Raw genomic sequence first — 26,957 nt, 5'->3', positions numbered from 1 at the left:
ACCTGCCCTTCCCGGCACTGAGTGTGGACGGCACCCTGCTGCACAGGAAGGCAGGATGTAGACCCTGAGAGGCTGCACGGAGCTGATGTTCCAGGTCCCCTGCCACAGTGCCAGGCAGTGTAAATGCATGCATTATGCTAATAAACCATGGCAAGTGAATGTTTTATCTGCGGCTCATTTAAAAAAGCCCTGTGTGGGGGGCTGGGGATTTAGCTCAGCGGCAAAAGTGCCTGCCTGGCAAGCGCAAGGTTGCGAGTTCGGTTCCCGGTACTGGGGAGAAACAAAAAAAAAAAAAAAAAAAGCCCTGTGTGCATATGGCACTCGATATACATTCATAAGCACACGTACCACGGAATACTGTCACCGGTACGGAACAGTGTTTCAGCCAGTGATGAGCCAGACACGACTGGACCCCATGGATTATAACCACGCTGAACAATTCCCATTGCCTGGTGACGCCACAGTGTATGTGTCTCTGAGAAGCTGGCGGAAACACACCTGCTGTGCAGCCAGGGACAGAAAAGCACAACACACAGTTGTGCATAGGATGTGACGCTCAGCTCTGCTGCTGGCTGGTGTATGACTAAGCTGGACTCTCTATGTGAATGCAGAGTGGACCGCTGCTACTTCCAAAAGTTAACGATAGAACAGTGGGCCGTGTGACAGCAGCAGTTTCATTTATCTGTGGCCCCGCCTGTCGTGTGAGTGACCTAGGCCATCTAGGCCCATGTCCTGAACTCCAGGATGTCCACACAACAATGGAATCGGCTAATGACACACTTCGCAGAACATATCCTGTTGTTAGGGGCTGCATGAGTCTCTCTCCATATATCTATATCTATAGCTCTAGATCTAGATTTTGGTTTTCTATCAAAGATTCCTTGAAGCTGGGCACGGTAGCACTTATAATCCCAATACTCCAGGAGGCTGTGGCAGGAGGACTGCGAGTCTGAGCTCAGCCCAGGCAATTTAGATTTTGTCTCAAGATTAAAAAAAAAAAAAAACAAAGGCTAGGGCTGGGGTGTAGCTCAGTGCAAAGGCCTTGGGTTCAAACTCCAGTATAAAAAAAAAGAGGGGGGATTCCTTGAAGTCCTGGAGCAATAGGACCATCTTGGTGGAAACTGGTTTGCCATTTCCGGCTTGGGTTTTTCCTCCGGTGAAATCGCTAGTGGGTAAGATAGGCTTGGTTCTAAGGTGCCCAGGGGAGCACCTTCTCCACCATAATGCAGACAGTGGCTAGGCATTTTCTGCAGGTCACCACTAGAGGGCAGCCCACGCCCGTGTTTCCATAGGAGACACCTGCAGGACTTAAGATTTATAGCTAGAAGAGCATGGAGCAAGGTCTACTCCCTTGTGCTTCAGGAGCACAACAATTTGACCTCACCAAGTACCTGTATTTTGCTAGTAAGAATGTCCCGACAGCTTTAAGGACAGAAAGGCGATATACAGGCAGACCCAGAAGAAGCTTGAATCTGCAGAATCTTCGGTGTGTTGTTAAACATGGGAGCATCACCTTTTGGTATTTTAACACAAGAAACAAACCTCTCATTTTTTTTTTGCTTCCTCTTTTATATTCTTGTCTTCACCACAGTTTTTCAAAGGCCAGGGTGAACACATATGTGTAACAGTTGTTAGCGAAACGGAACTGCCCCAATATCCAGGCAGGAACAACAGCAGCCCCTGTCACTGACTGAAGCCAGGCCCTGCTACATGTAGTCCCACCTTGGGGACCCGGGGTGTGGCTCCAGGACCCCGAACAGCAGAACCTTCAGATGCTCAGGTCCCTCAAATAAAATCACACGGGATTTACCAGAAGCTACACTCGCCTTCCTGGGTAGACTGTAAATCTCCAGATCACTTAGAATGCCTGAGACAGTAATTGCTACCCGAGTGAACAGCTGTTAGACTGTATTATTTAGGAAATAATGACCCAGAGGTCTCTGCATGTTCAGAACAAACACTTTTCTCTCCAAGTATTTCCATCTAGTGGGCCGAATCTGCAGGCGCAGAAGCAGGAGGCCTGGATGCCTGCCCCCTCCCACTCCACTCCTTGCCACCTGACAGGGCAGGTGTCACCTGGAGGCAGAGACACGAGAGTGGCCGGTGACTCACTCCCGGCATCTGGGGTCCCCCCAGCCCGAGCCTGGAGGTCCTGGTGCCTGCGAACCTGGCTTCCTCGCCGCGTTGCAGAGCTGTGGGCGTGGGGCATGCATGGCTTCTCGTCCCCCACTCACTATTTGTTAGTTTCTGCCTCAGGCACACACTTTAAAAGCATCTGTGCAGATTCTGAACTGCACAGCGCGTACAGGTCACAGGTGACAGCTGACGTGAGCCTGGCTCAAGGCAGAACCTCTCAGGCTGCACAGGTCGGGGAGCAAGCAGGAGGCGTCAGTGTGGGGTAGGGCAAGTGGCAGAAGGGTTCAGAGGGTCTGCGGGGGCCAAGCAGCCGGTGTCAGGGCTCCAGGACCTGTGAGGAGCCACACGGACACGGAGCTGCTGTGCCCACCTAGCCTCGCCCCTTTGTGCGGGTCCCTGCTGACCTGCGCCTCCAGGTGGACAGCAGACAGGGGTCCGGTCACGAAAGAGCCACCAGCCACTTCCGGAACAAGCTGGGACCCCAGGCCACTTCCGCCCGAGCCGGGAGAGATGCAGCGTCTGACGCAGTTTCTTTCCCAGCCTGTCTGCAACTCTCCAAGCCCCAAGGCCCTGGCAGTGCGGCCCCAAGGCCCGGACACGGTGAGCTGGAGGATGGCAAATGTGGTCTGGACCGGGCCGAGGTGGCGGGCCGCGGTCCCTGTCACGCGAAGCCTGGACGCTGTCTCGGGAGGCAAGACCCAGCTTCCTCTACTCAGCCTCCCTCGTCTTGTGGACAGTGGTTTTACAAGCACTTGTGCAGAGAACTTTCTAACTTGGTGTGTGCGTCCAGTCACTCCTGGCATTTCTATTTGTTTTGTTTTTTGAGACAGAGTCTCGATATATAGTTCAGGCTGGTGTCAAACTCCAGGCAGTCCTCTTGCCTCAGCTCCTGAGTGGAGTGCTGGGCTTGCAGGTGGGCGCCACCACACCCACCTAAGAGAATTGAGAACTGTTTTTTTTTTGTTTTTTTTTGCAGTACGGGGATTGAACCCAGTGCCTCACACATGCTAAATAAGTGCTCTACCACTGAGCTGCGTCCCCAGCCCTCTGGTGTCTTAATCTTTGCTACTGTTCTTGCGAGGAGGTTTGCTGTTAATACAGCACTGTGGAAAAGCAAGGTCTGCATGAAGATGAAGGCCCAAGCTGGCCGTGGACTCACCCGTGCAGAGTGGGGCGAAAGCACATGTGCACCCCAGGGACCCTGACACGCGGGTGAGAAGTGAGGTTTACCAGGGGCATGGATGCCATCCAACCTGGCAGGCGCCCCAGGACTCAGCCCCTTCCACTCTGGGTCAGATATCTTTTGTAGCTGGTCTTCTCGGGAAACTGAATCTCAGCACACATTTGTTGAATCCCTATTCTGAAATAATCTTTCCAGGTCTGCACCAAAGAGGAAGCGGATGTTTCACTTCCTGCCCTCTAGCTCACTGAGTAAGTCTGACTGGGGTAAGGAGGCCGCTGACCACCGGAGGTCAGTGGTGCCTCTCCCAGGGGCATCGCAAGCTCCACGGCTGCCAGGGGCCAGCAGGAAGCCCGAGACATCAACTTGGACTTGGCTTTATTGAGAGACGCCTCTCTGTTGGATTCTTTTATAAAGAGAAAGTTTTGTGGTGTAGACCTGTGGGAAAAGTTTTGGATTTTGCAGCATTTTCACTTTTACATTTTTCAGATAGGGAAATGTTCAGCCTGCAGCAGGGGAGCAGTGTGACTACAGACAGGTAATAAACACGCTCTTAAGTAACTGAACTTCTGTTGCGTCCTCGTCGTCATCACTTTAAACAGTATCCTCCGTGCACTCCCACGGGCGTGCGCTGGACAGGGGAACCTCCTGTTAGGAATTAAAAGCCGAAGCCGCGAGCGCAGGATGACGACGCCCTGCAGGGAAGCGGGGCTAAGCGAGCTCTGCGAGGCCCGCTGTGCCGTGTTATCGGTCGGGTAGTGGACCCGGCCCCTAGCGGCTCTCAGTGAATCTTCCCAGCTTGATCATCGGTACAACTCGCTGGGCCTGAGACCTTCCTGTGGATCAGTGACCCCGACTTCTCACGCTGGTAAATGACAATAAATGTCCTTTTCACTTCCTTTCTTAAGTAATTTTAAGATGGGGGAGGGTCTCACTGTGTTGCTCAATCTGATCTTGACTATTGTGACCCTCCTGCCTCAGCCTCCACATAGCTAGGATTGCAGGTGCCTGCTTCTGTTTTTCTTTTGAAGTAGCTTTGTTACTGAGGCCTCTCAGAAGGGCTAGGAGCTCTGATTTCAGTTGAAGTAGACCCTGCTCCTTTCCAGCCACTGCACAGGCAGAGCTGGGCGGGCCCCTGCGGCACCCCGTCACCTACCTTATCACCGTGGGGGTGATCTCCGCGCAGAAGAACACGCTGAGGCTGCCCACAGCATGGGAGGCGAACATGCCCACGATGGAGAAGGAGATGGAGAACTTGTCCTTCACGCTGTCACTCATCCCTGGGGGCAGGAGGAGAACGGGTGAGGGCGGGAGCCAGGACCGCCCGGCTCTGAGGGACCTGTGGGCGCGCAGCTGCCTCGAAGGCACAGAGGCGGGGACCTCTGGGTGAGGACTGCGCCGGCTCCCGCGGGTCCCTGTGCACCAAGCACGCCCAGCTCCCAGCGGCCTGCCATAGCACCCGTGCCAGTAGCGGTGCCTAGGAGGACACGACGGCCCCTCCACGCCGTCCCCTGGCAGGCAGGGAGCCTCAGCCGTCTCAGCCTCAGGCTTTCCCAGCCAGAGCCAGGGCATCTGAGTCAAAAGCTCAAATAAACGAAACAGAAGAATTCACAGGCCTGGGGGGGAAAGTGCTCGGCATTCCCAGCGCACGACACTGGCACCGGACCCTGGGTGCACAGGCGGCGTCCAGCGCAGCGCAGCACATGCACTTGGGGGCCGCACACCTGGGCCTCCCTGAGTACCCAGGGAGGCACGGAGGGGGCGCGGCTCGGGCGGGGCCGGGCATGCGCAGCAGGAGCAGCAGCAGGAGCAGCCCGGTGGTTCTGCTGTCCGAGCGGAGAGCAGCGAGATTTTGAGGGTCCGAAAGGGACAAAGCTTCCGGGTAGCACAGCCAGCCAAGCCCAGCATTCCTGGGCTTCTGATCCCGCCAGGCTCTGTCCACGGGACCAACTGCCCCGGCGCTGCACTGACTGCAGGACAGGGAGGGCATGCGGGCCAAGCTGAGCAGAACTGGGCAGCACGAATCGCTCTCTCTAGCGGAAAAGGGCAGGGAATACAAATGTATGCTTATAGTGTCCAACCTACGGCCAACTTCAGCTGCAATTCTTGGAGGGCAAAGAGGGGAGAAGAGAGAGGAAATGGAGACCAGTCAGTAAGTCTTTCTGCAAACGCCCACGAGGCCGCAGTGGAGCCGAGCCTGCGCAGGCGCGGGCGTCTGGGACTCACCTGAGTCGGGGTGCTGGCTGTACTTCCCGATCACTGCGCAGTGCGAATGACGGCGCCCGCAGGCGCAAGGACGCCAGAGAGGGAGAGAAGGAGAAGGCGAGTTAGGGGTGGGTGCGGGCTGCGTGCGCCCACGTGACTTGTCGCCGAGCAAGTGCCCGGAGTGTCTGGGTTGGTGCCAGCGCCTGAGCACCGGAATTCACACTGGACCGAACAAACAGCTTTTTGTTAAGACGGAGGGTGAACGCCCCGCTGGCCTCAGAGCCCGGGCAGGCCCCGCAGCTCTTCAGGAAAGACCTTCTTGGTCCTAGGTGAATTTCCCTGCATGTAAACTCGGTAAGGACCCTGACGTCTGAGCGCACAGGCAGCGCAGGGGTGCATGCGCCAGGCTTTGTTGCTGCCTCCCCAAGCTCTGCTCCTCACAGCTCCCTGCACTCTGCCCAGAATTCCTGTGGCATTCCTGCTCTGGGCCAAGGAGGGCTCTGCGGCACCCCGGGGGCTAGGGGCCCCCAGCCACATCCACCCCAACTGTGTGAGCTGGGCTGCTGCTCCCTGGAAGGACAGCTAGCGGCCCAGGGAGACAGATACCGTTGTCCATTTCCATGACCAGGTCCAGCTGCAAATCAGATCTGCCTCCCAGCAAGCGTGGGCGGTACAGGACTTTGCCTGAGGTGGAAAAATTGCTCTCGGGTTTGAAAACAGCCTGGCTGTCATTGGTGCTCTGGTGTGGGCGCGAGGGGCAGGCACTGGGTCTAACTGTGGCAGCCGGGCTTTGCTCTCCTTGTGTTGAAGGGGGCATTCATAGCATAGCTTTCCCCAGGGTCCAAGCCACGAGAAGGTGGCCCAGCGGTCAGCTGGGAAGGCCAAGTGCTGCTTCCACACACACAGGCTGGCGTGTTTCAGGAGCAACTACCCTGAGCTTGCTGGAGGGGCTGGATGTACTCTTTAGCTTTGCCTTAGATTATTTCTAATAGTTACTGAGAAACTCTTGAGTTCAAGGAGAAGCTGCATAGTTTGGGAAAATCTATGGGAAGTCAGGACTCCATGCAAGGTGTTAAAACAGATTCATTTTCCCCCTAAAGTCACACAAAAGAAACACGTTGGCTTTTTCTGTCATGTGATAAATTCCATAGAAACAGTCAGCTCCAGAGAAGTCACATCTACCAGGACCTGCAGGCCTGGTGTGCTGGGGTCATCATACAGCTGGGATGCTCAGAGCAGGGCCACAGGAGGGGAAGGAAGACCCAGCACCCCCTGAAGGCAGAGCCCAGAGATGCTAATTTAAGCTCCATCTTCGCCAAAGCTGTTTCTTCAACCTGTGAATTTTGGAATGCCCACTTGGGTCACAGAACACTTTTCTCAGCTCTTCTGCTATAGTTTAGATCTCAAATGTCCACTGAAGGCCCATGTGTTGAAGAACAGGTCTCTAGTTATGGGGAGACGGTGGAAACTTTTAAAGGTAAGGCCTTGTGGGAGGAAGGTAGGCCAGTGAGGGTGCCCTTGAAGGGGACTGTGGGTGCCGGCCCCTCCTCTTCCACTGTCTTTTGCATCTCGGTCACTATGGGGTGAGCACCTTCCTCTGCCACATGCTTTCACCATGACATGGAGCGTGCACCACAGGCTCAAAAGCAGTGGGCCAACTAACCATGGACTGACCCCTCCGACACTGTGAGCCAGCGCCAACCTTTCCTCTTTTTGAGTCAATCATCCCTGGCATTTTGTTACCGTAACAGAAAGCCAGTGTACCTTCAGACCTTCTTCAGTGGTTTGCCAGCCCCCACCCTGCACCCTCTCACCAGTCCCCTCTCTGCCCACTCACGGTTAAGGAGCCCCAGTTGCAGCAGGGAGGCCAGGGCGGTGAGGATCATGAAGAGCAGCAGGCCCCCTCTGCGCCCCAGGAACCTGACCACCACGCACATGGCCAGGCAGGACGCCAGTGCGATGCTGGCCATGGTGTAGTAGTCAGCATAGAAGTTCTCCAGAAGCGGCACCTTCACCTCGTGGCCCATCATGCTCCGTGCAAAGCAGTGGTGGATCCCGTACCCTGTCAGCCTGTGGGAGACACAGAGTGGGACAGTGGGCGGTGTGCATGGACTGCAGGGTCACCCCATCTCTTGGTGACCAGGAGGAGAAGTAACTGAGCGTGTGAGGGGGAAGCAGCTGTCACCATGCATGAGCCTATGACAGAGCGAAATGTGAAAGAAAAGACCTCAAGGAAGCGTCCATGCGGACTCTTTCCCGGGATCCACTATGCACTACAAGGCGCTTCCTGTGCCCCCACCCAGTGCCAGGGCAGCGCTGTGGGCACCGCCCTTGTGCCTGCTTCCCAGGGGGGCAAACAGGTGAGGGTGGTTCCCAGGTGGGCAGTGCAGCCTCTGCAATGCCTGCCTCCTCTTGGGGCACTCAGCGTTCTGGAAACCTGGGGATCCATCCCGAGAGCTACTTCTTCCACCTATATCTGCCACTGCTCAACCAGGACAGCTGGGAGAAGCCGACAGCTGTCAGACCAAAGGAAGACACGTGGATTACATGCAGGTCTCAGCTCCTTCTTTATCCCTGCGCCCTCTCACAGCCTGCGTCCGGCCCTTCCCTGCCCTCAGTGTCACTCTGCGGGAGACCAGCGTCCCTGGTGCCACGTGCACAGCCACGCTGAAAACAAGAACGGAAATAAGGCCAAGCACGCCCAGCGTGGCAGGTGATGAGGGCTCTGCCGGGCCCTCTGGGATGTGGCGGGGTGTGACACGCCTGTGGCCCTGCGATAGCCCATTCACCGTGCCAGGCCTCCACGTGCACCCCAGAGCGCAGAACACCCCGTCTCCCAAACATCCTCTCGTGTTGTGGAGAAATTCAAGGGCTTTTCATCTGACCTTGAGCATGCACCAAGGTCAACTGCAGCAGACCCTGCCCCTGCCATGGAAGCCCCAGGTAGACCCTCCAGGAGGACCCAGCTCCTCTGAGCAACCGTTGGAACCAACTTGGTTAGTCTCCTGGGATCCTGCATGAGTTTCTTTTCTTCCTGGCCTGCTGAGCTCTCAGGGCTGTTACTGTTTTATTCTGGGAGGGATGAAGTATTCTACCCCAACAGGTAATTTTAAAATAACAAGACCAGGGGGATCGGTTTCCTGTCCTGTCACAGGAATCACTAAAATGGAAACGCACCACTTCTCAATGCCAGCTTTTTTAAACTCAGAGTTGAAGAAGTCATTCCATTCCTGATGGCACCACCAGCCTGGCCAGCAACTTTCTGAGACTGGACAGCATCTGGTGGCTGTTCCCAGGGCCTGAGGGGCCTGGCCTGGCCTCAGTCGAGGGTGGAGAGATCAGGAGGTGACTGGCTCTCTGCTCCTGTGTTGTGTGGCAGTGAGACCTTTCGTATCCTGCCCAAATGAAATTTAGTCTGCAACCCCAGTATCAACAGCTGGCTAAAATAGATACTGTGATGGAAAAGAGTGGGGAGGAAATGGAGGCCCTGATCCTTGGCCTCTCTACCCGATGGCAGCCCTGAGACCTTTCACAAACAAGTGCAAAGCCCTTTCCTCAGATGACCTCTGACCCCAGAACAGGGTCTGCCTCATGCAGCCAGGAAGGGCAGGGTCACTGATCTGTGAGCAGAGACAGGAAGGACCTTCCAGGGTGACACTAAGGCTTGAGACAGGGGCTGCCCAGAAAGCGTGAGTGCAGGAGGTGGGCATGAGCGGCAGGGCAGGGCCTCTGGGGGCATCTGGGCACATGCCTGGTGTCAGGGAACTGCCACTTTCTGCAGCTGCCCATGTAGGGGCTTTGGAGCAGACCAGGCTGCAGGGAGAGAGCACAGCGGCTGCCTTCGTCCTTCCCATGGCCCCTGGGGAGCCCCAGCCCTGCCTGGGACACAAGGCTTCCTGGCGGGGCTGTGGACATCTTTAAGCCCTGTCCCTTTCTGACCACAGACAGGTGGCTATGGTGGGCAGTGTCGCATTCCCTGTCCCCCATCCCAGCCAGCCACAGCGCATCCAGCCTGGGTAGGGAGGAGGCCGCGGCTCGGGCAAGGTGTCCCTGGGACTCACGAGTTCACACACAGGACCACGATGTTCTTCCACAGGTTCCGGGTCCCCACCACCTTCACGATGCACACCTTCTTGGGCCTCCGGGACAGCTCCTTCTCCAGCTCTGCAAGAGACAGAGTGTGAGGCTGGGCGACGCAGAGAAAGCCCTCGCTTTCCGCTGAAGCCAGGGCGGGGCCCTAGGCTTCCAGGACTCACAAGACTCTCCCTTCACTGTTCAAGTTCCCCGTGGAGCCTGGCCGGGCCCCAGAGCACACGGCAGTGTGACTTTCCCCTGCAAACCGTGTTACCGAGCCAGGCAGCCTACGCACAGATGAATACAGCATGGCCTCAGATCACCGCGCCCCAGCGCGGCACGCAGGGATTAGGCCCTGGGCAAAGGCGAGGAGCTGTGGAATCCACCAGCATCGGTCACCCTGCGCTCAGAGAGCAGTGGGCCACGACCGCGGCTACTTCTGTCCAGCTTCCTAGGAGCACATGGGTCTTTGAAAGGCAAATAAACACATGGACACACGTGTATATGTGTGTATACATGCACATACACACACCCACGTGTACACATGCATACGAATGTGTTTCAGCCAACAGCCGGGAGTCTTTGGGCGGGGGCTGGGCGTGTAGCTCAGTGATAGAACAAGTCCTCGGCACACGGGGGACCCCAGGTTCCATCCCCAGCACTGACAGCACAAAACACGTCATAGCTGAACAAGACGGATGTTGCTTCACTCAGAGGGATGTGTCCCGCTACACAGCATAAGACAGAGACTCCCTCAAAAGCCATCCTGACTGCGTCTGATTGTGCTCTGCTGTCGTCGTGCCAGGCCAGGAGTTGGCGGGTGTCCTGGAGCCCATGTGGCAGTTTAACTGGGACGATCAAAACAAGCAAAGCCTCAGCCTCCACGAGCAGCCTGCCGCACACCGTGAGCAGCAGCGCCCCCGCCTCGGCCTTCTGCGCCCTCTGTGGCCAGCTGCACATGTCCTTGTGGAGTTGCTCCCTAACCAGGGGCTCTGGGAGGACACCGAGCCTTCACAGGTCCTTAGCACTGGCAGGGAAGCAGGGCAGACTGAGACACTGTCCCAGACCAGAGGCCACGGGGACAGGAGAGGCTGCCTGCATCTGCAGCTCACTAATGGGAAACCAGCGATGGCAGCACACAGGAGTTTGGCTGAGGTTCCACTACGCCTGACCACTGTTGACAGATGCACCATGGTCGTCAGATCACGGGCAGTGTCAGTGCAGAAGCTGAAATGGGTGTTTGGAGGTTCTGCGCTGTCTTGGCAACTTCCCTATAAGTATGAGATTATCCCCAAATAAGAAATGTATCATCAATAAAAAACGTCTATAGAGATGGAACACCTCTATCTATCGAGGAAATCTTTAGGGCTTGAAGCTTACACAGCCCACCCTCCGTGTCTGTAGGATTTGTGTTCTAGATTTCACCAAGCAGGGAGCTAAATATATGGAAAAACAATGGCATCAATACTGAACACACACAGACTTTACCTCGCCACAATTCCCTGAACAACAAAGTGTGACAAGCGTCTACATAGTGTTACACGGAATCAGGTCTAATGCACCACCTTGAAGTAATTCAAGGCCCGCAGGAGGGTGTGTGTAGGTTGTAGGCAAACACGACACCGTTTTATACCAGGCCTTGAGCATCAGCAGATACTGGGGAGCCTCAAACCAATGCTTCACAGCTGTCAGGGGTGAATGTTGCTGCCTCGGAGAGAATCCTCCTGCTCCCCTGAGGCGTGTACCCCGAAACACTACCCAGGAGCCCCACCCAGCTATTTCCTAGGGCCACTCCTACCCTACCCCAGGATGACCCAAGTTCAACTCTCCTTCCCTGGCGCATCTGTCACAAACCTGATTCCTTATAATGTGAGGAAGAAATATGTTGCTTAAAAATAAGGGTTGAGGAATTTATTTAAACAATTGTTTGGACTTGCGTCATCACACGGGGTAGAAGGGAGAGGGAAAAGCCTTTCCTCTGCCAGAGGGACAGCATGAATGTTCTTCCTTCCATTTTTAGGCGTAGAGGTTGAGGTCTGTGCCTCAGCCACAACAACTAGGATCCAGCTGTCTGTCCCCCCACCCTCTCCACTCCCCAGGCCTCCTGGCTGGTCTCTGCCCTCAGCAAAAACAGGCGCGTCTGACTCACATTTCTGAACAGTAAAACAGTAAATACACTCCTTGGTCACCTGATGACAGGGCTGGTGGATGCAGTCGGGGAATTGTGTCATCGTGTGAAAGTCACAGTGTCTCACAAACCTGGGTGGTACAGGGTGTCCCAGGGTGATCAGGAGAGAACAACGGATGAGGCTGCTATTTTATAGCCAACCTTTTCTTTATAATAAGGACATTCTAAAGCAGCAAAAAAAAAAAAAAAAAAAGCAGCAATACAAGTGTGACATAGTGAATGCAAAATCAGTATCACAGCCATTTACTATCAGGTTATCATGCATTGTCCATAACTGTGAATTCATACTTTCATACAACTGGCACTGAAGCAGGCCTGTTGTCCCCAGTTTTACTATGAACATGAAAGGAATGTGCCGCATTGTGACATTAAAACAGCTATGATGTTTGGAAAATTTTCTGTTCCATTAAAATTTGATAGAACTGCAGCTGTGTATGGGGTCCATCACTGACCAAAATGTTGTGATGTGGTGTGTGAATGTTTTTAAAGAGCTTGGGTGGGGGCTGGGGATATAGCTCAGCAGCACAGTGCCTGCCTGGCAAGCGCAAGGTCGTGAGTTTGATTCCCGGTACCGGGGGAAAAAAAAAAAAGAGCTTGGGAATATGACTAGCAGTATCCTTAGATCCAAAGATCTGGTATCTTTGCTGTCAGTAAACTCATCAGAAATCACCTGTTATATCCACACTTTCTTACCAGGCCAACCTTCCGAGAAGGACATAAAAGCAAATGTCCATTAGCGTGTTTATACAAGCTTAACGTTGTTGCTTTTTTTAACGTGGCCCACACTTGACCATTAATGCATTACTCTGTATGAAATACCATGTTAAACCTGCAGCAATTACATTATGACCTCAATTATCTTTTAAGTAACATTAAACCCGAGAGCCCAGTCTAAGAATTGACTGTAGTCCTCAGAAGTAACCGCATTCTTCTAAGTGGAATGCAATGGACCTTTCTGGGGCTATTGATATTTTGTCAGGGTCTGTGCTCCTAAGCCCACCCAGCAGGCCACACTGCAGCTCGCAGTGTCCTTCGGGGTCAGAGCCCACGGGCTCTGCGATATCTGTAGCACTGGCCGACGCGGAGGCCTTGTGAGGTCTCTGGGTCCAAGAGGCCTTTTTGTTCTTCTCCTTATCCAATGTACACCAGGCACTTTTCCAAACCCCTGGCATGTGGAAGTGGAGGGAGTGGCCCCAGGCACCTGGGCAGTCCATCAGTGTTCACGTCAGGATACTGCTGTTAAGTACTGCCCCTCGTCCCCTCCACACTCTCCCACCTTCTTATTTTTTACCTTTTGCTTCTGTTTGAGACAAGGTTTCACTATATAGTCCGGGCTGGCCTTGAACTCACTTTGTAGGCCAGGGTGGTCTTGAACTTGCAAACTATCCTCCTGCCTCAGCCTCCTGAGTGCTGGGATCATCGGCGTGTGCCACCAGGCCCTGCTTAACCGTCTTGATTTAGAGCCGTCAGAAAGATTTCAGGTCAAAACACAAGCAAGGCCTACTTCATTTGGACCAGCCAGGCGTGTCCAGCCCTGGTCCCCTGCCTTTCCCCAGCCTTGTGTGCTCAGCTCCTGAGATCTGAGCATGGGGACGGCCTGGCCTGCTGGGCTCTGTGTCCCTTGTTAGCCTCCCTGGGAAAGCTGTACACATCCCCCCAATTACTGAGATCAACTGTGGTCTGAAAATATGAAATGGAAAATTCTAGAAAAATTCACGAGTTACACACGAGTTTAACAGTACACTGTTAAACTATTTGTGACTGGTTATTCTTAATCTCTTACTGTGCACCTTTTTCTTGTGACTTGTGGCAACGGCGGTGGCTCTTCCTCATCCTCTTCTCCCTCTGCGGCGCCACCCCTGCCTCCCAAACCCGTCAGTGAGCAGCCAGGAGGTGTTGCATCGCCAGGAAGGCTCAGCATGTGGGGACACCTTCTTGCATGTGGTCCACAAGCAGCACCTTGTCCACTCAATGCATATGTGCTGGGCTCAGGGCAAGCACTGAGGTCCCTTCTTAGCCCAGACCATGGACAGCAGCAGATGCCTGAACCCCTGGCGGGCACAAAGCCCTGCACAGGTTCCGCTTCCCTACATGGCCACACCTATGTGGTTTGTAAACTGACAGAGGAAGAGCTGCCGCATGGACAGTCGCGACGGTGCACAGCAGAAGCACGGGGAGGTGGCTCCGGGTGCCGCCTATGGTTAGAAATGCAGAAGGCGCTGCTGTCTCTCACCCTCTGGTCTGGATCTAGAACGGTGGCATCTGATCCTTGGGTAGGCGTGCTTTCTGAGTTTTACTACGGGTTAGATCATAAGTCAGCTCAGACGGCAGGATTTCAAGTCTATCCACATTTGCACACCCGGCCCAGCACTGGGAATCTTCGCCACTTCTCAGGACACACAGGCTCCCTGGCCCCAGCCCACCACCCACAGGCACGCAAGTAATGCACCAGAGGGGTCAGGAGCCTGGGCCCCGGTCAAATGTTTCATCTCTGTGAGTGCCAGGACGCTGGGGTGGCTGACTGGGGCTCCTTCCAGCTCACCAGGCAGGGGGAGCCACATGTGGGAGGTGAGAGGGCAGCTTGGGGGGCTGGGGATTTAGCTCAGTGGCACACGCCTCCCTGGCAAGTGCAAGGTCATGAGTTCAATTCCCGGTACCAGAAAACAAACAAACAAACAAACAAACAAAGAAAAGAGAGAGCAGGGCCCCAACCCTGCATCCTGGCATTGGGGTCAGGCTTGCTTTTCCAGTGAGGGTTCCCTGAGGGCTTAGGGCAGGAGGAATGGCTGTCCCCAAAAGAAAAGGGCAGTGTATCTGTCCCTGGGGTGAACTTCTGTTGGGGGACTTTGGCAATGGGGGTCCCCCACACGCACACCCTCGGGTCCCCCTCATCCATTAAGTAAGGAGAGCCCCTCCCCCACGGAGGCTCTGATGCCAGGAGGTGCCCAGGCTTAGCCTAGGGTTTCTTCCTCCGGTGGGCTGCAGCCGACACAGCCACATTCGGAACCAGCGAGATGCCGTACCTGCTATAAAGGGTCAAAACCCTGGGCGGTGGGACCTAGGAAGGACAGCTGTCGTACTGGGGTGTCACTGGACGTTGTGAGAATGACACTCAGAAACACAGCCAAGTGTCTAAAGCCGTTCAGCGACTTGTGCCACTGAGAACATCACATCGGCTCAGAGATAAACTGAAGCTAGCTTTCGAAGAGGGACGGAAGTGGGACATTTCAGAAGATCAGGTTTTCCTTGGGCATAAACCCAAGTCAGGACCCATTCGCAGGGGCGCTCCCAAGGAGCCCTGCAAGCTCTCTGTTACAGCAGGGATGGGGAGTCGGGGTGAAGGGTCACAGCTGTGACAGAGCAAGACTGAGGGTGGACCTGAGCCCCCAGGAGCTGGCCAAGCTGGGAGTCAGAGAGGAAGGACTTCCTGGGGCAGGTCCTGCAGGGAGAGGAGCAGGAGCTGGGCAGACGCAGGCATCTGGGATTGGGGAGGTTGGGCAGCGTCTCCTCTGCCACCTGGTGGCCGTGGTGCTTTATCCCACAGGGGGCTCCTAAGAGTTTCACGCAGGTGTGGATGGGATCAGCTGGTGTCCATTCTGGCTGCAGATGGAGGGACACCTGAGGGGAAGGGGCCAGTAGGACCACGGGGCTGGGAGCTGAGGAGACCAGGAGAGGGCTGGGGGAGGGGAGAGGAGGGAGCACGGCTCTGAGCGGACAAGCGGGTCTGGGAAGGTGCTGCAGCGCCTGTTTTGTAGAGTGCTGTCATGAATTCCTCCGCCAGCAGGGTGCCGACAGAGCCAGAGGCAGAAGGGAAGTCACCACCCCCAGGGGGCGACATCTCTCCTCTGGTAAGTCCTTGTGCCAACTACCTCTGATCCAATCTCCTGCCCAGGGGAATCTGGGCTAAATGCAGGAACCAACAAAACCTAGAAGCAGGCAAGCAAGGCAGCAGACCAAAGGCTTACTGCCCCTCTCCAAAACAGGAAGGAACGTGTTCCGTGCAATTAGGATGGAGGAAACAAGCTTTCCTAGGCACCGTTCGACCTGGACCGTGATGATCTGATTAACAAGAGGCCTGAGATGAACGCACTGTAAGACAAGAGCATTAACTTGCTCAGGAAGGGGACACAGAAGCTTGGGGAGCCCCAGGCCCCAAGGAGAAACCTTTGCGTAATACTCCTTCCTTCCCATGCGAATCTCCGAGGTCGCCCTCATTTCTCAGAGCAGCTAACTGAAGCCGCTCCCACTGGACTTCGTGGGTTCAAGTCCCAGCCCAACTACTTAGTAGCTGTGTGACCTCTGGCAAGACCACTTTGGTCTGTGTGCCTCAGTTTCCACATCTCCAAATGGGGATCATTATAGCATCTCCCCAGAGGATGGCTGTAAAGAAATAAGTTCATTCATGTAAAGCATTTAGGATTAAATAAGCTAATATTTGCATGTCGTGTAGAAACAGACTGCCATATCAGCATCATAAAAGTACCATCTTGCTCATCATCCCTGCCCAGGGACCAAAGGGACAGGGGCCCCCAGAGGCCGCAGCACTCAACACTCTGGAAGCCAGAACTTTACCTGACCTCTGCGGGCCAAGTGTGTGGCCGAGCCTGGCAGAGCCACAGGGCCTGGTGACTCCTGAGCAGGGTCTGCTGAGAAGCCTGGCAGGTACCATGGGCTTCTGATCTGATTTTTTTTCAGGTCCCTTTCCTGCTTGGCTTAAGTCCTTTTCTCCTGGAGCTTGGGGCCGGGCCCCCCGGCTTTTCTGACTGCGGCCACTCGCCCCCTCTACCATCGCGCTGCTAGCATTTCCCCTCCTTGCGGGCTCCTGCCTGCGTGCTCCGCAGAGCAAGCCTGGTCCCACTCCTTCTCTGCTCTAGAGCAGTGGCTGACACACAGCGGCTGTGGAAGAAGCGTCTGCTAAACTGAATCAATGGACGGTCAGCACAAGGACTTCTGACCATCGGGAAAAGTGGGTACTCTCTCAGGCAAGGGCCGTGGATCATTTTCCCGGGAATTTTACAACGCTGTACACCAGGGCTGACGGTCAGGGTGGGGCAGAGCCTTTGGCTACCGGGGTTAGCAGATCCGTACATCGCTCACACTGGAACCTCTTCTCGTCTGGGCTGAGTACAAGTTCAAGCCCTCCGGGCTCCCTCAGATCTGCTAGGTCAGCATTTCAGGGTGCTGGTGAAGGACTGAGGAGTCTGAACGTGAGCACCTTCCTGGTGTCATTCAAGGATTCCCACCTAGACTGTGGCAATGCCCAATTCCTAGCAAATCTGCGGATCCAAAGCACTGCACAAGAACAGCTCATTCCTTCCATCGCCCGGCAAATAGGTCATGGCCCGAAATAGACCTCGGCATCTCTCTGCTGGTGATAGTTGGGGAGACAGCGGTTGTGGAGGCCATGACACCTGAGCCAGGCTCTGGCGGGTTCCCAGCCAGTACCCCCGGTGAGGCCAGCTGGGTGTCAGGCTCCGACCGTGCTTCTGGACTTGGATGAACAGCGTGTGTTGAATAAGATCATGAAAGAAACCAGAACTCAGAAAGCAGAGAGAACCTCAATTCACTGTTAGTGTCCCACACCAGTGCCCGAGGTTGCCCTTCTCAGACCAGGAGGTTACAGGGAGCTGAACAGCCAGTGGGGCCGGAACCAGCCCCGGTACTCACCCGGCATCACGCCTTTGATGTCGCTCTCCGGGCTGATGCAGTTCTTCTGTGTGAAGTGCAGGATCAGCTTCTTTGCGGCCTCAAACTGCTGGGTCGCCATCAGCCACCGGAGGGACTCAGGGAAGATCCTGCAAAGACACAGGGAGTCGCTGAGTGTCTTCTTGCTCGAGGCGCCCCGAGCAGGGTTGAGGTGTGGGTCTCCACCCGCAGGCCACACACCTGCTGGTCTGAGCAGAGGAGACGGGACTGTGGGTGCTGAAGTGTCTCCAGCTTCCTCTGAGGAAGTGTGAAAAGCGAGACTGGAAAAATGCAGCTGGTATGAACAACACTCTACCAACCGTGTCAAGGAATCAGTGTGTAGCTTTCGAAACAGCCCTGGCTTGTTTCTTACAAATATTTTCCTAGTGCTGGGGATGGATCCCAGGGCCCTGCGCACGCTACGCAAGTGCCTCACCCTGAGCTGCACCCCAGCCCCGCACATTGGATTTCTGCAGCATGAAGAGCAATTCCCCGCAGGCTGCTGCTTCGGCTGCGTTTTGTCACAAAGCACAAACATTAATGGAATGATGTTGTTTTAAAAATTACTCCTAACGCAATCGACCCGGTAGTTATTTTCAGTTTTTGCACACTTGAAAGCTCCCTCTCACAGCTTCCTTTCAGAATAATTTCCATCGGCTGGTGAGACTCATTTCACCCTAAGATGACGCCACAAATCATTATCAGCAACACAACCTTTTTAATTTTTAAAGATGAAATCTTGTGAGGAGCTCCAGTAGGAGACACCTCGCCTGTTACTACGAGTTTACTTTGAAAAGTTGTGCATATGACAATATTTATGAGAACAGCAGAGTGAAAAAGACCATTTGGAGCAGGGCTTGGCACAGTTTTCTATAAAAGCCGAACAGTCAGTATTTTAGGCTCAGAGGGTGAAATGGTCACTGCGGTAGCCCAGTTAGAGGGTGATCGTCTGTACAAATCAGGGACACTCCTACAATCGGGAGCGGCAAGGAGTGGACAGCCCTAGCCTGTCCCAGGCTTCACATCCTGGTTCTCCTTCACTCATTCACTTCCGCCGTGCCGTATCCAGGAAGTCATAAGGAGCATTGGTGAGAAGGTACTGGGACAACCTGCCACCTGCCTGGCCAGTCCAGAACAGTTTCCTTCACCGAATCCAGCAGCTGGAGAAGCATTAATGGTGCCATGGTCTCCATGGCCCACAAATGGAAGAGAGATGCAGTAACACATGTTTCAAATTGTAGGCTGATTTTTCTCTTTTAATAATCCAAATTAATATTTTACTGGCCTCTATTAAAATTAATTTTGAATAACATAACTCAAGCAAACAGAAACAGAACACATCAGTATTACAGATAATTAAAATGTACTATTTTATCTCAATTTTTTATTAGTAATGCTTCTGTGATACATAGTAAATACAGTCCTTGTGTGAGAATTGGTACATATATTGTATCAAATCTCATCTTTGTGATGAAATAACCTAATAAAAATGTCAACCCCCTACAAATTCTCATCTATATTATTTCTATCTTTCTGATCTATTTGAATTTAGTGTCTTTTAAAATATTCTTGAGATGGACATATGGATCATTAATGTCCATTTAAAATATATGTATGTATATTTGATAAGACTTTAAAATTTTATGCAGCATTTTAGCTACATCTGTGATTTTTTTTTTGTCTTTTCTTCCAGTACCAGGAATCGAACTCATGACCTTGTGCTTGCCAGGCAGGTGCTTTTGCCGCTGAGCTACATTCCCAGGCCCTACGTCTGTGATTTGATTCTAAACATTTCATGATTTCCGTTGGAATTTTCCTTTCTCAATGGGAGAAATACATAATTTGACAGCACAAATTACTTGGCAGGTAATTTCTGAAGCATTAAAGCATGATGTACAACACATGGCAGGTGTGTCCTTTTAAAATAATTGAACATTATTTACAGCAAACGTTTACTGGCGCTGTCTCTGAGGCAGGGAGTGGGTTCTGAAACATGAAGATCATAAACAAACACCACGCAGGGGAAGAACAGGCCCGGAGACGGGCTTGGCAGGGAGGAGCCTCTGTCACAGGACGCACCGTCACCAGTCCCACCTCAACAAGCCCTGACCCTCCACTGTCCCTCAAGCCGGACGCCCAGGATGGTGAGCACTGCAGAGCTGCGCGCCCTGTGTGCCGCTTTGGTCCCTGGGTAGGGGCGAGTGAGAAACTGCAGAGTGACATGTATTTGAAGAGCGTCAGTCCGTCTTTGCGCTGCTGCTTTTCTGCACCATACACATACCGCTGTGGTCACTGCAATTCCCCCAGTCTGGCACTGACTCCAGGGCTACAGCGCCGAGCTCCGGGCCTCCTAGAGGAGGCTCCTCTTCCTCCCCAGGGTGCAGAGGCGCAGGCAGGCTCAGAAGCCCCATGAAGGAGGCCTCCCATGCCTGGGCCCAGGGTGTCTGGGCCAACTCTGGGATGCTGCTTGATCTCGAGTGGCCGTTCACTCTTCAGCATGTCCTTGTCACCCCTGAGCTGGCTCCACAGACAACAGAGAATGGACGGGTGGCCCTGACAACAGTGGAGACACGTCCTGATGAGAAGGGACCACACACAAGTTCTTTCCTAGCAGAGGTCTGAGGATCGCACGGCTTGAGGAACAGGCTTCCAGAGTGCCCACCTTCGGAGACAGGCAGCCTTCATGGTGGAAGCATCTTGCTCAAGCTCCACTGGCCCGGCGACTTTCCCCAGGGTGTCCCGAGCACTGTCACCATGAATCCATCTCCCGATCACGACTTAAAGGAGGGGACTGCTGAAGGGAAACAAGGCCAAGACCACGTGCACACTGTGATTTGGACAGAAGGTTTTGAAGCATGAGAAGGGGCGGGGTGGTGGAGGAAGGCGGCCCAGGACTGTCACAGGAAGTGCCCTTGCTTGGGCTGTCTGGGGAGACGAGAAGGTGTCACTCCAGGTCAGCATGGTGCAAGCTGTGTACAGGGCCAGGGCCCGGAAGGAAGGCACAGGGCAGAATGCTGTGTTTGGGAGCTGCAAGCGCTAAGCAGCATGCTGGGCATGAGCTGAGAAGAGGCGAGGAGGGGAGAGGCTGGCATGGGTTGAGGAGATCACAGGCCTCATGGAATCTAATGAGCAGCAGCATTGGGTCAGGGTGAGAATCCACGCTCTCCCAGGCCATCTGGGTCAGTCACAGAAGCCAGCTGACTGTCCCGATGGTGACAGCCTACAAAGCACCCTCCCCATGACTGCCTAGTGATCGCCAGCCGCTGTCGTATTGGTTTGGAAATTCATCATGTGCTGGACTATTACCACCACACTGTACGACGGGACAACTCAGGCAAAGAGTTCATCTGTGTTGTTCAGGACCACAGAGAGATTAAAGGGCAGAGTGGGGGCTGGAACCCTGATGCTCTGACTCAAGGGTCCACACCCCGAGCCTTCGGGAGCTGAGCAAAGCAGCAACCCAACTACCTGGACGGCCCCCAGATGACTGGCCTTGGGAAATTCTGTCCCAAACAAGCGTTCTCCAGCTTCTGGAATGCAGCATGTTCTGCACACAGAACTCGTTGAACCGCCAGCCTCTGAGCAGCCAGAGAGCCAGGGGTTAGTTTGGATGATGCGCCGTGGGGTCCCAATATGGGAACTTAATGAAGTCTCTCCTGACAAGGGCATTCTGTAATAACACCGTGCAAATTAAAAATCCGCCCACTGGCCCCGAACCTGGGAGGAACACAGCTGCAACCCAGAGAAATCAATCATTTTCCACCAAGAGGTATAAAACACGGGAGCACTGAAGATCACGTCTATCTGGTGCACGCTCACACACGCATGGCTACAAGGTGACCTTGTGGGCGACTTCTGGAGCTATCAGAGGGGATGAGCCACGAACCACCGCGGCTCTCCAGGTGGACGGCTTCAGAGCTGGCTGCCAGGAGTGGGCAGGACGGCAGCACTCTTTGTTGTGTTTTACCAAGTCTCCCACTGTCTGCTCTCACAGCACTTGCACAAGGCGAGGGGACAGGGTGCCAGCGAGGGAAGCCCTTGGAGGGGAGGAGGAAGTTTGTTCATCGAGCAAAAGCTTGCCTGCACCCACGGGGGGCGGAACGGGAAGTTCCAGGGCTGGAAGAACTTAGTCCTTTCCTGCGTGGCGGTGCTGCTGTTTCAGATGGGAAAGCTCAGTACAGGAGGCACAAAGACACTGCCGAGAGTCACACAGCTATGAAGGGGCAAGGCTGGGATATGAGCTCCAGCACCCTGACTTTGGAGATTTGCAGGCTGGGGAGGTCCGAGTTATCTCCACCTTCGTATCTGACAAGCGACTGCTCTAAGCAGAGGGTGTGTGGGGTGGGAGGGTAATTCACCGATCCTCAGGGCTCTGCAGATCCCCCAGTGGGAAGCGGTGCCACAGCAAAGACAGGAGCCCTGCTGGAGTCAGAGTGGGGGGTTAGGCCACTCCCCAGGGCAGGGTCCCCCAGGACCAGGCAGGAGCGGGGGAGGTGCTGACAGGCTGGGTGTGTCTGAGGCTCCCAGGGTAGACAGAGCCGGGCTTCCCCCTGAGAACACATGCATGGTGCCTATAGAGAGCGGAGGGCGTGGGGACTCGCTAATGTGGCGGGTCTCACGGCAGATGTCTGCCGACGGACTGTCCGCGGGCTGAGCAGACAGGACACAGAAGAGCACGTCCCACACTCACTGCTCCCTGACGCATCCAGGTTGGGCACAGACCTCACACACCAAGCATCTCTTCACCCTTCTCATCCCAGCTGAGCTCCTCCCACACTAGGGACAGAAACTCTTGCTCCTGAGGAAAACACCTCTGAGGGCCTCTTGTCCCAGGCGAAAGATGGGTGGGACCTGGGTCCTTTGCAGAAGTGTGCTCAGGATGCCTAGCTAGACGCTGGGCTTGTACAACCACAGATGCTCAACCCCAGAACCCCAAGGCCTTTCTGTTGAGCTCGGTGACAGTCCCTGCACCGGCCCAGCCTGATGGAGGCAGAGCTGGACTGGGATGTGGGTGAGCTCAGCCTTCTCTCCTCTCTTTCTGGAACCCCATGGATGCGCGTTTCACGGCAGACACTTGTACACCTGATTTCGGACACAGATGGCAGCCCCGGAGGACGCTCAACGCTAGTCAGTATTTGGGGGAGGCGATGGCCGAGGTGCATGTGGACCACGAGCTGGCTGAGTGCCCACAGGTGAGAGCGGTGTGGGGGGCTGTGGGGGATGCAGCTCCCCAAAGGTCACCATCCCAGCCACAGAGGAGGGCGGTCACTGGTGAGTTACAGCTGAAGAAACTGAATCAGTGAGTTTGGCTATGGAATTCTCAATGAAGCAAATCACAGACAAATGCCATTCTCTACCTGAAAAATCAAAGCACTGCAGAGTCCATCAGTGGATGCACGGATCAACGAACTGCAGCATGGATACACAGTGGAATCTAAGCGAACTCAGAAAGGAAGGAAATTTTGACACATGCAATGCTATGGCTTCAACATGTCCCCAAATCTCATGTGTTAGAAACTCAACCCCCAAATGCACATGCTGCTTGCAGGAATGACGTTGGGACAACATTAGTAATAAGATATGGTCAGCAGGGTGGGACTTCCATGGAGGGACGGGTGGCTTTGTAGGAAGAGTTCTGTCTCACCCCATGGCGCCCTCTGCCACATTATCACAGAGCTGGGAAGTGTTTGCTAGATGACCGTTACGTTCTAGGGCCTCCCAGCCTCCAGAACCAAGAGCTCAATGAACCTCTATGCTTTGTAAATGACCTGCACTCAGGTATTCTGTCATAGAACAGAGAACGGATTAAAACGTGCTGCAACAGGGAAGCCCTTTGGGACCTTATGCTGAGTGAAATAAGCCAGTGACAGAAAGGACGAACAGTTAGAGGATGAAGATTCACAGGACAGAGAGCGGCAGAAGGGGGCGGCCAGGGTTGGGTTTAGCGGGTGGGAGTTGAGGGGGTGCAGTCGCAGCTCTACAGGGTGACAACATTCTGGAAATGGAGGGCAGTGGTGAGCGCAAGCATGAGCGCGGCCAGCTGAACAGCTGTGTAACATGGTCCAAGTGGTAAACTTTATGTTATGCCTGAGGAGACGAAAAGCCTCTGGCTCTCTCCTCCGTTCAGCTGGCCCTGCGCTGCTCCCCTCCTCTCTCCCTGGAGCTCACTCCTCGCCTCAGTTACTTTTCAGGGCACCTGCACACACATCTCCAGGTGCTTCCTCTGCTACGTTGCACGGCCCCCATGCTGCCCTGAAAATGCCTCTCGTGCTCAGAACCGCCCTTCCTCACAGGGCGGCTTGCATCTGCCCATCTGGCCATGCTGAGCACCCCCCACCCGTCCTGCACACATCACGAGGTCCTGGATGAAAGCATGGTAACTTCCCACGTGTGAGCCGAGGACACTGCGGGTCAGTGAACCTCAGAACCACAGCCTTGCCCAGCGTGCACCTGGAGCATAAAACCCGAGAGAAAACACTGCAAGGTTTTGGAGGACCCTTGCTCTACGGCTTCAATTCATCCTTAAAAAGCCAAGAACCAGAAGCTAAGCAAAAGGGGCCTCTGACGGAGGAACAGGAAAGTCACACCATCACTCAAGGCAAACATAGACTTGCTGCACAAAAAACGCTCACGGGCCAACCTGGACCAGCGAATTCCAAGAGAGAAAGCCCAGGCCACAAGCACTGGGAGGCTGACAACCACACCGGGAGGGCAGCAAGGCCCCCAGCAGTTGGTGATGGGGACACACAGACGCCCACTCGTCCACACACCCTGGCCACCCTGGACCGTCCCACTAGCACGATGCAGTGGAACCTGGTGCCGTCGCAATGGCCCTGCAGTCGCTCACCAAGCAGAGCACAGCGATGAGACAAACTTGGGTTTCAGATGCGGTCTCTGGTGGGAACCAGGCTCGGCCCTGGGTATAGCCAGTGAGCTGAGCACCAGGGGCCAACGCCCTGCTCAGGAGCCGAATGCAGAGCGAGCCTGGAGCGTGGACCTAGGTCGTCACACCAGGTTTACCGCGTGGCTCGAAAAGCAGGAAAAGCGGACTCCAGCAACTGTGGGGCCTAAGAGTTCGATGGATAGCTCCTTGCATGGAAATCTTTTCCTAATGGTCTCACATACCTGAGGTTAGCGAGTCTGAAGAGGAATGTCTCTCAGGTCACACTGCCTTATTTAACCCAAGCTGGGCATGAGTGCCTGAGCCTAATAAGCATCTTGTCTCCTCTGCTGCTGCCTCAGCGCGTGACTTAGGATTTGATAGCAAAGGCTTGCTGTATCCACATGCTCCCATCTTACCCTCTTTCCCAGAGCACAGACTGATGAGCCTCAGGCCTGTCTGATTCACACTGCACAGGTCTGTCTTATGTCACACTCCCTGGAGCTCGCAGAATTGTTCAGTAGAATCAGTGGTTAAAACTCAGTACCACGATCTCTTCAGGAAACTGTGAGGCTGATCACTGTCCCTGATATTTAAAGCTACTGTAATAAATTATAGTGGGTGTGATGGTGCATGCCTGTAAACCCAGCACTCTGGGAGGCTGAGGCAGGAGGATCACAAGTTTGAGTCCTACCTGGGTAACCTAGAGAGAACCTGTCTCAAAAAAAAAAAAAAAAAAAGCCAAGGATGTAGCTCAATGTGAAGGCTCCGAGTTCAATCCCCAGCACTAAAATATCCACCAGGAGATTCTGATATTGACAGATATGCCTTCTAGGCTGCCTTCTTGAGAGGCACTTCACATTCACTCCAATGAAATATCACTCAAGCAATTCACTGGATCCAAAGCATGTGCATCCTCCTCGATTTACCATTGGAGACTGTTCACTCCCAAGGAAGATACAGAGGGAAAAGAAGAGTAACTGCTAATGCTTTATTGAATTAGTTGCACCTGCAAGCTGTTCCTTTGTTTTTGACAATATTTAGTTTTAGGGCAACACCTGTGCAGACAGACATGCCTCCTGGTCTGTGATAAACACTGCTCAAGGGATACACCCACCCGCGTCCTGAGCACCATCACCGGGCCAGGCCGAGGCCGGGGGAGATGAACTGCACACCATGGCTGGGGGCCAAGGAGCGGTCTTGTGGGGTGGCACAGGGCAAGCACAGCTCTGCCATGAGTCACACCCCCAGCCCCGGCAGGAGCCTCCTGAGCAGGCCTGAGAGGGGCAAAGAGGAGGACACAAAGCCGGGGGACACTGAGGCTTCTTGGAGGAGGGCTCCTGCAGTGCACGTGACAAGGGTGCTCTCTGTACCCAGGGGCGCTAACTCCAGAGGCAGGAGGGGGTCTAGCTATTGATGCTCTGGGCTTGGCCAAGTATTGGGGTATTTTGAAGTCTGAAGGGAGTCTCAAAAGGAAGAATAAAGCCATCAAAGGCTAGAATCAAGTTACACACCAGTTGGGAAAATACAGCTTCCGATTCAAAGCTTCTGTAAAAATACAAGCTTGGGTCTCATAGGTATGATGTCATGTGACGCTTCTTTTTTTTTAACTTTTAGTTAGGTACATTACACAAAAAAATAAAGTCAGAAGGTCTAATTCAGGGCACAGCAAATGGACAAATCTGTTCTTGTAATGCAACTTTGTGAGATTTTATTAAACTTGGGGATTTGAGCAGAAAGGATGAAATTAAACCAAGATTGGCTCCAAGGACGGTTAAACACCAAGGCTTTCCTAAGGCCAATGGACTCCTTGCAGGTTTGTTGGTAGAGCACGGATTTCTTTCATAAGTGAGGGTATAATCCCACTAATTATTCTGTCACATAGGCTCAGAATCCTGAGTCTCTTACTGCTGTCAGGAACCAAGGCTCCATAAGCATTCTGCCATGGAAAAATACCAGGAAGGCTAGACTTACTATATCAGTATTGTGCCCTTGTACCAGGACAGTCAGGTTTTGTGAGCTTTACTCCTGTGGCTCAGTTTCCCCGAGGTGCAGGACAGGTTGGAGGACTGGCAGCAAGGCTCCAACATCCTTCACCAAGACTGAGGGCTGATGGTCATGCTCTCTGCAAGGGAAGTGTGATGCTGGTCATGGCCATGTGTTGAGCAAATATTCTCAGGTTATGCTCAGTTCATGTCAGGCCGACAAACCTGGCACCTGAAATGTCTTTGGAGATGGCCTTCTTATGATGGACCAACTCTGGATGTGTAACAGTGGAGAAAATTTGAATGTCGTGCTATTCATATAATAAGCAGACAGTCTTGGAATTCACTTCAAGTGAAGTCCCTTGCAATCTACAACTTGAATACAGCTGTACTAACATTGTCCACCTTCTCCCTCCTCTGCTCCTGTTAGTAATTTATCCCTGCACAGAGTTACCAGGCCACACAGTGTAAGCCACGTGGGGCACTGAAATAACAGTGCTCTGAGAGAATGAATTTGGCATTTTTGCAGACGATTAAAAAAGGGGCACGTGAGTGTTCCAGGAGCGGCTAGACACCTGGGCTCGAGTCTGTGCTCGCCCACACCGCCACGGTTCCCAGCTGAAA

At 53.9% G+C, this 26,957-nt stretch overlaps 1 protein-coding gene across 3 annotated transcripts in view; it reads right to left on the bottom strand.

The window, feature by feature from the left end:
* The window catches only part of Slc22a23 (solute carrier family 22, member 23), a gene marked incomplete at its 5' end in the record, with an annotated part of 166,098 nt that overhangs the window by 8,438 nt on the left and 130,703 nt on the right, over positions 1-26,957 (bottom strand). For all 3 annotated transcript variants that reach the window (XR_001236752.1, XR_001236751.1, XM_005398990.2), the window contains 5 exon segments: positions 4,473-4,596; positions 5,543-5,575; positions 7,359-7,591; positions 9,583-9,685; positions 17,451-17,578. Coding sequence is in view for 1 of the 3 variants with exons in the window: in XM_005398990.2 (XP_005399047.2) it covers positions 4,473-4,596; positions 5,543-5,575; positions 7,359-7,591; positions 9,583-9,685; positions 17,451-17,578 (621 nt within the window).

This window comes from Chinchilla lanigera, unplaced genomic scaffold (genome assembly GCF_000276665.1).
Source record: "Chinchilla lanigera isolate Chin_1 unplaced genomic scaffold, ChiLan1.0 scaffold00064, whole genome shotgun sequence".
NCBI classification, from domain to species: domain Eukaryota; kingdom Metazoa; phylum Chordata; class Mammalia; order Rodentia; family Chinchillidae; genus Chinchilla; species Chinchilla lanigera.
This window is presented reverse-complemented; position numbering and strand designations above follow the sequence as displayed.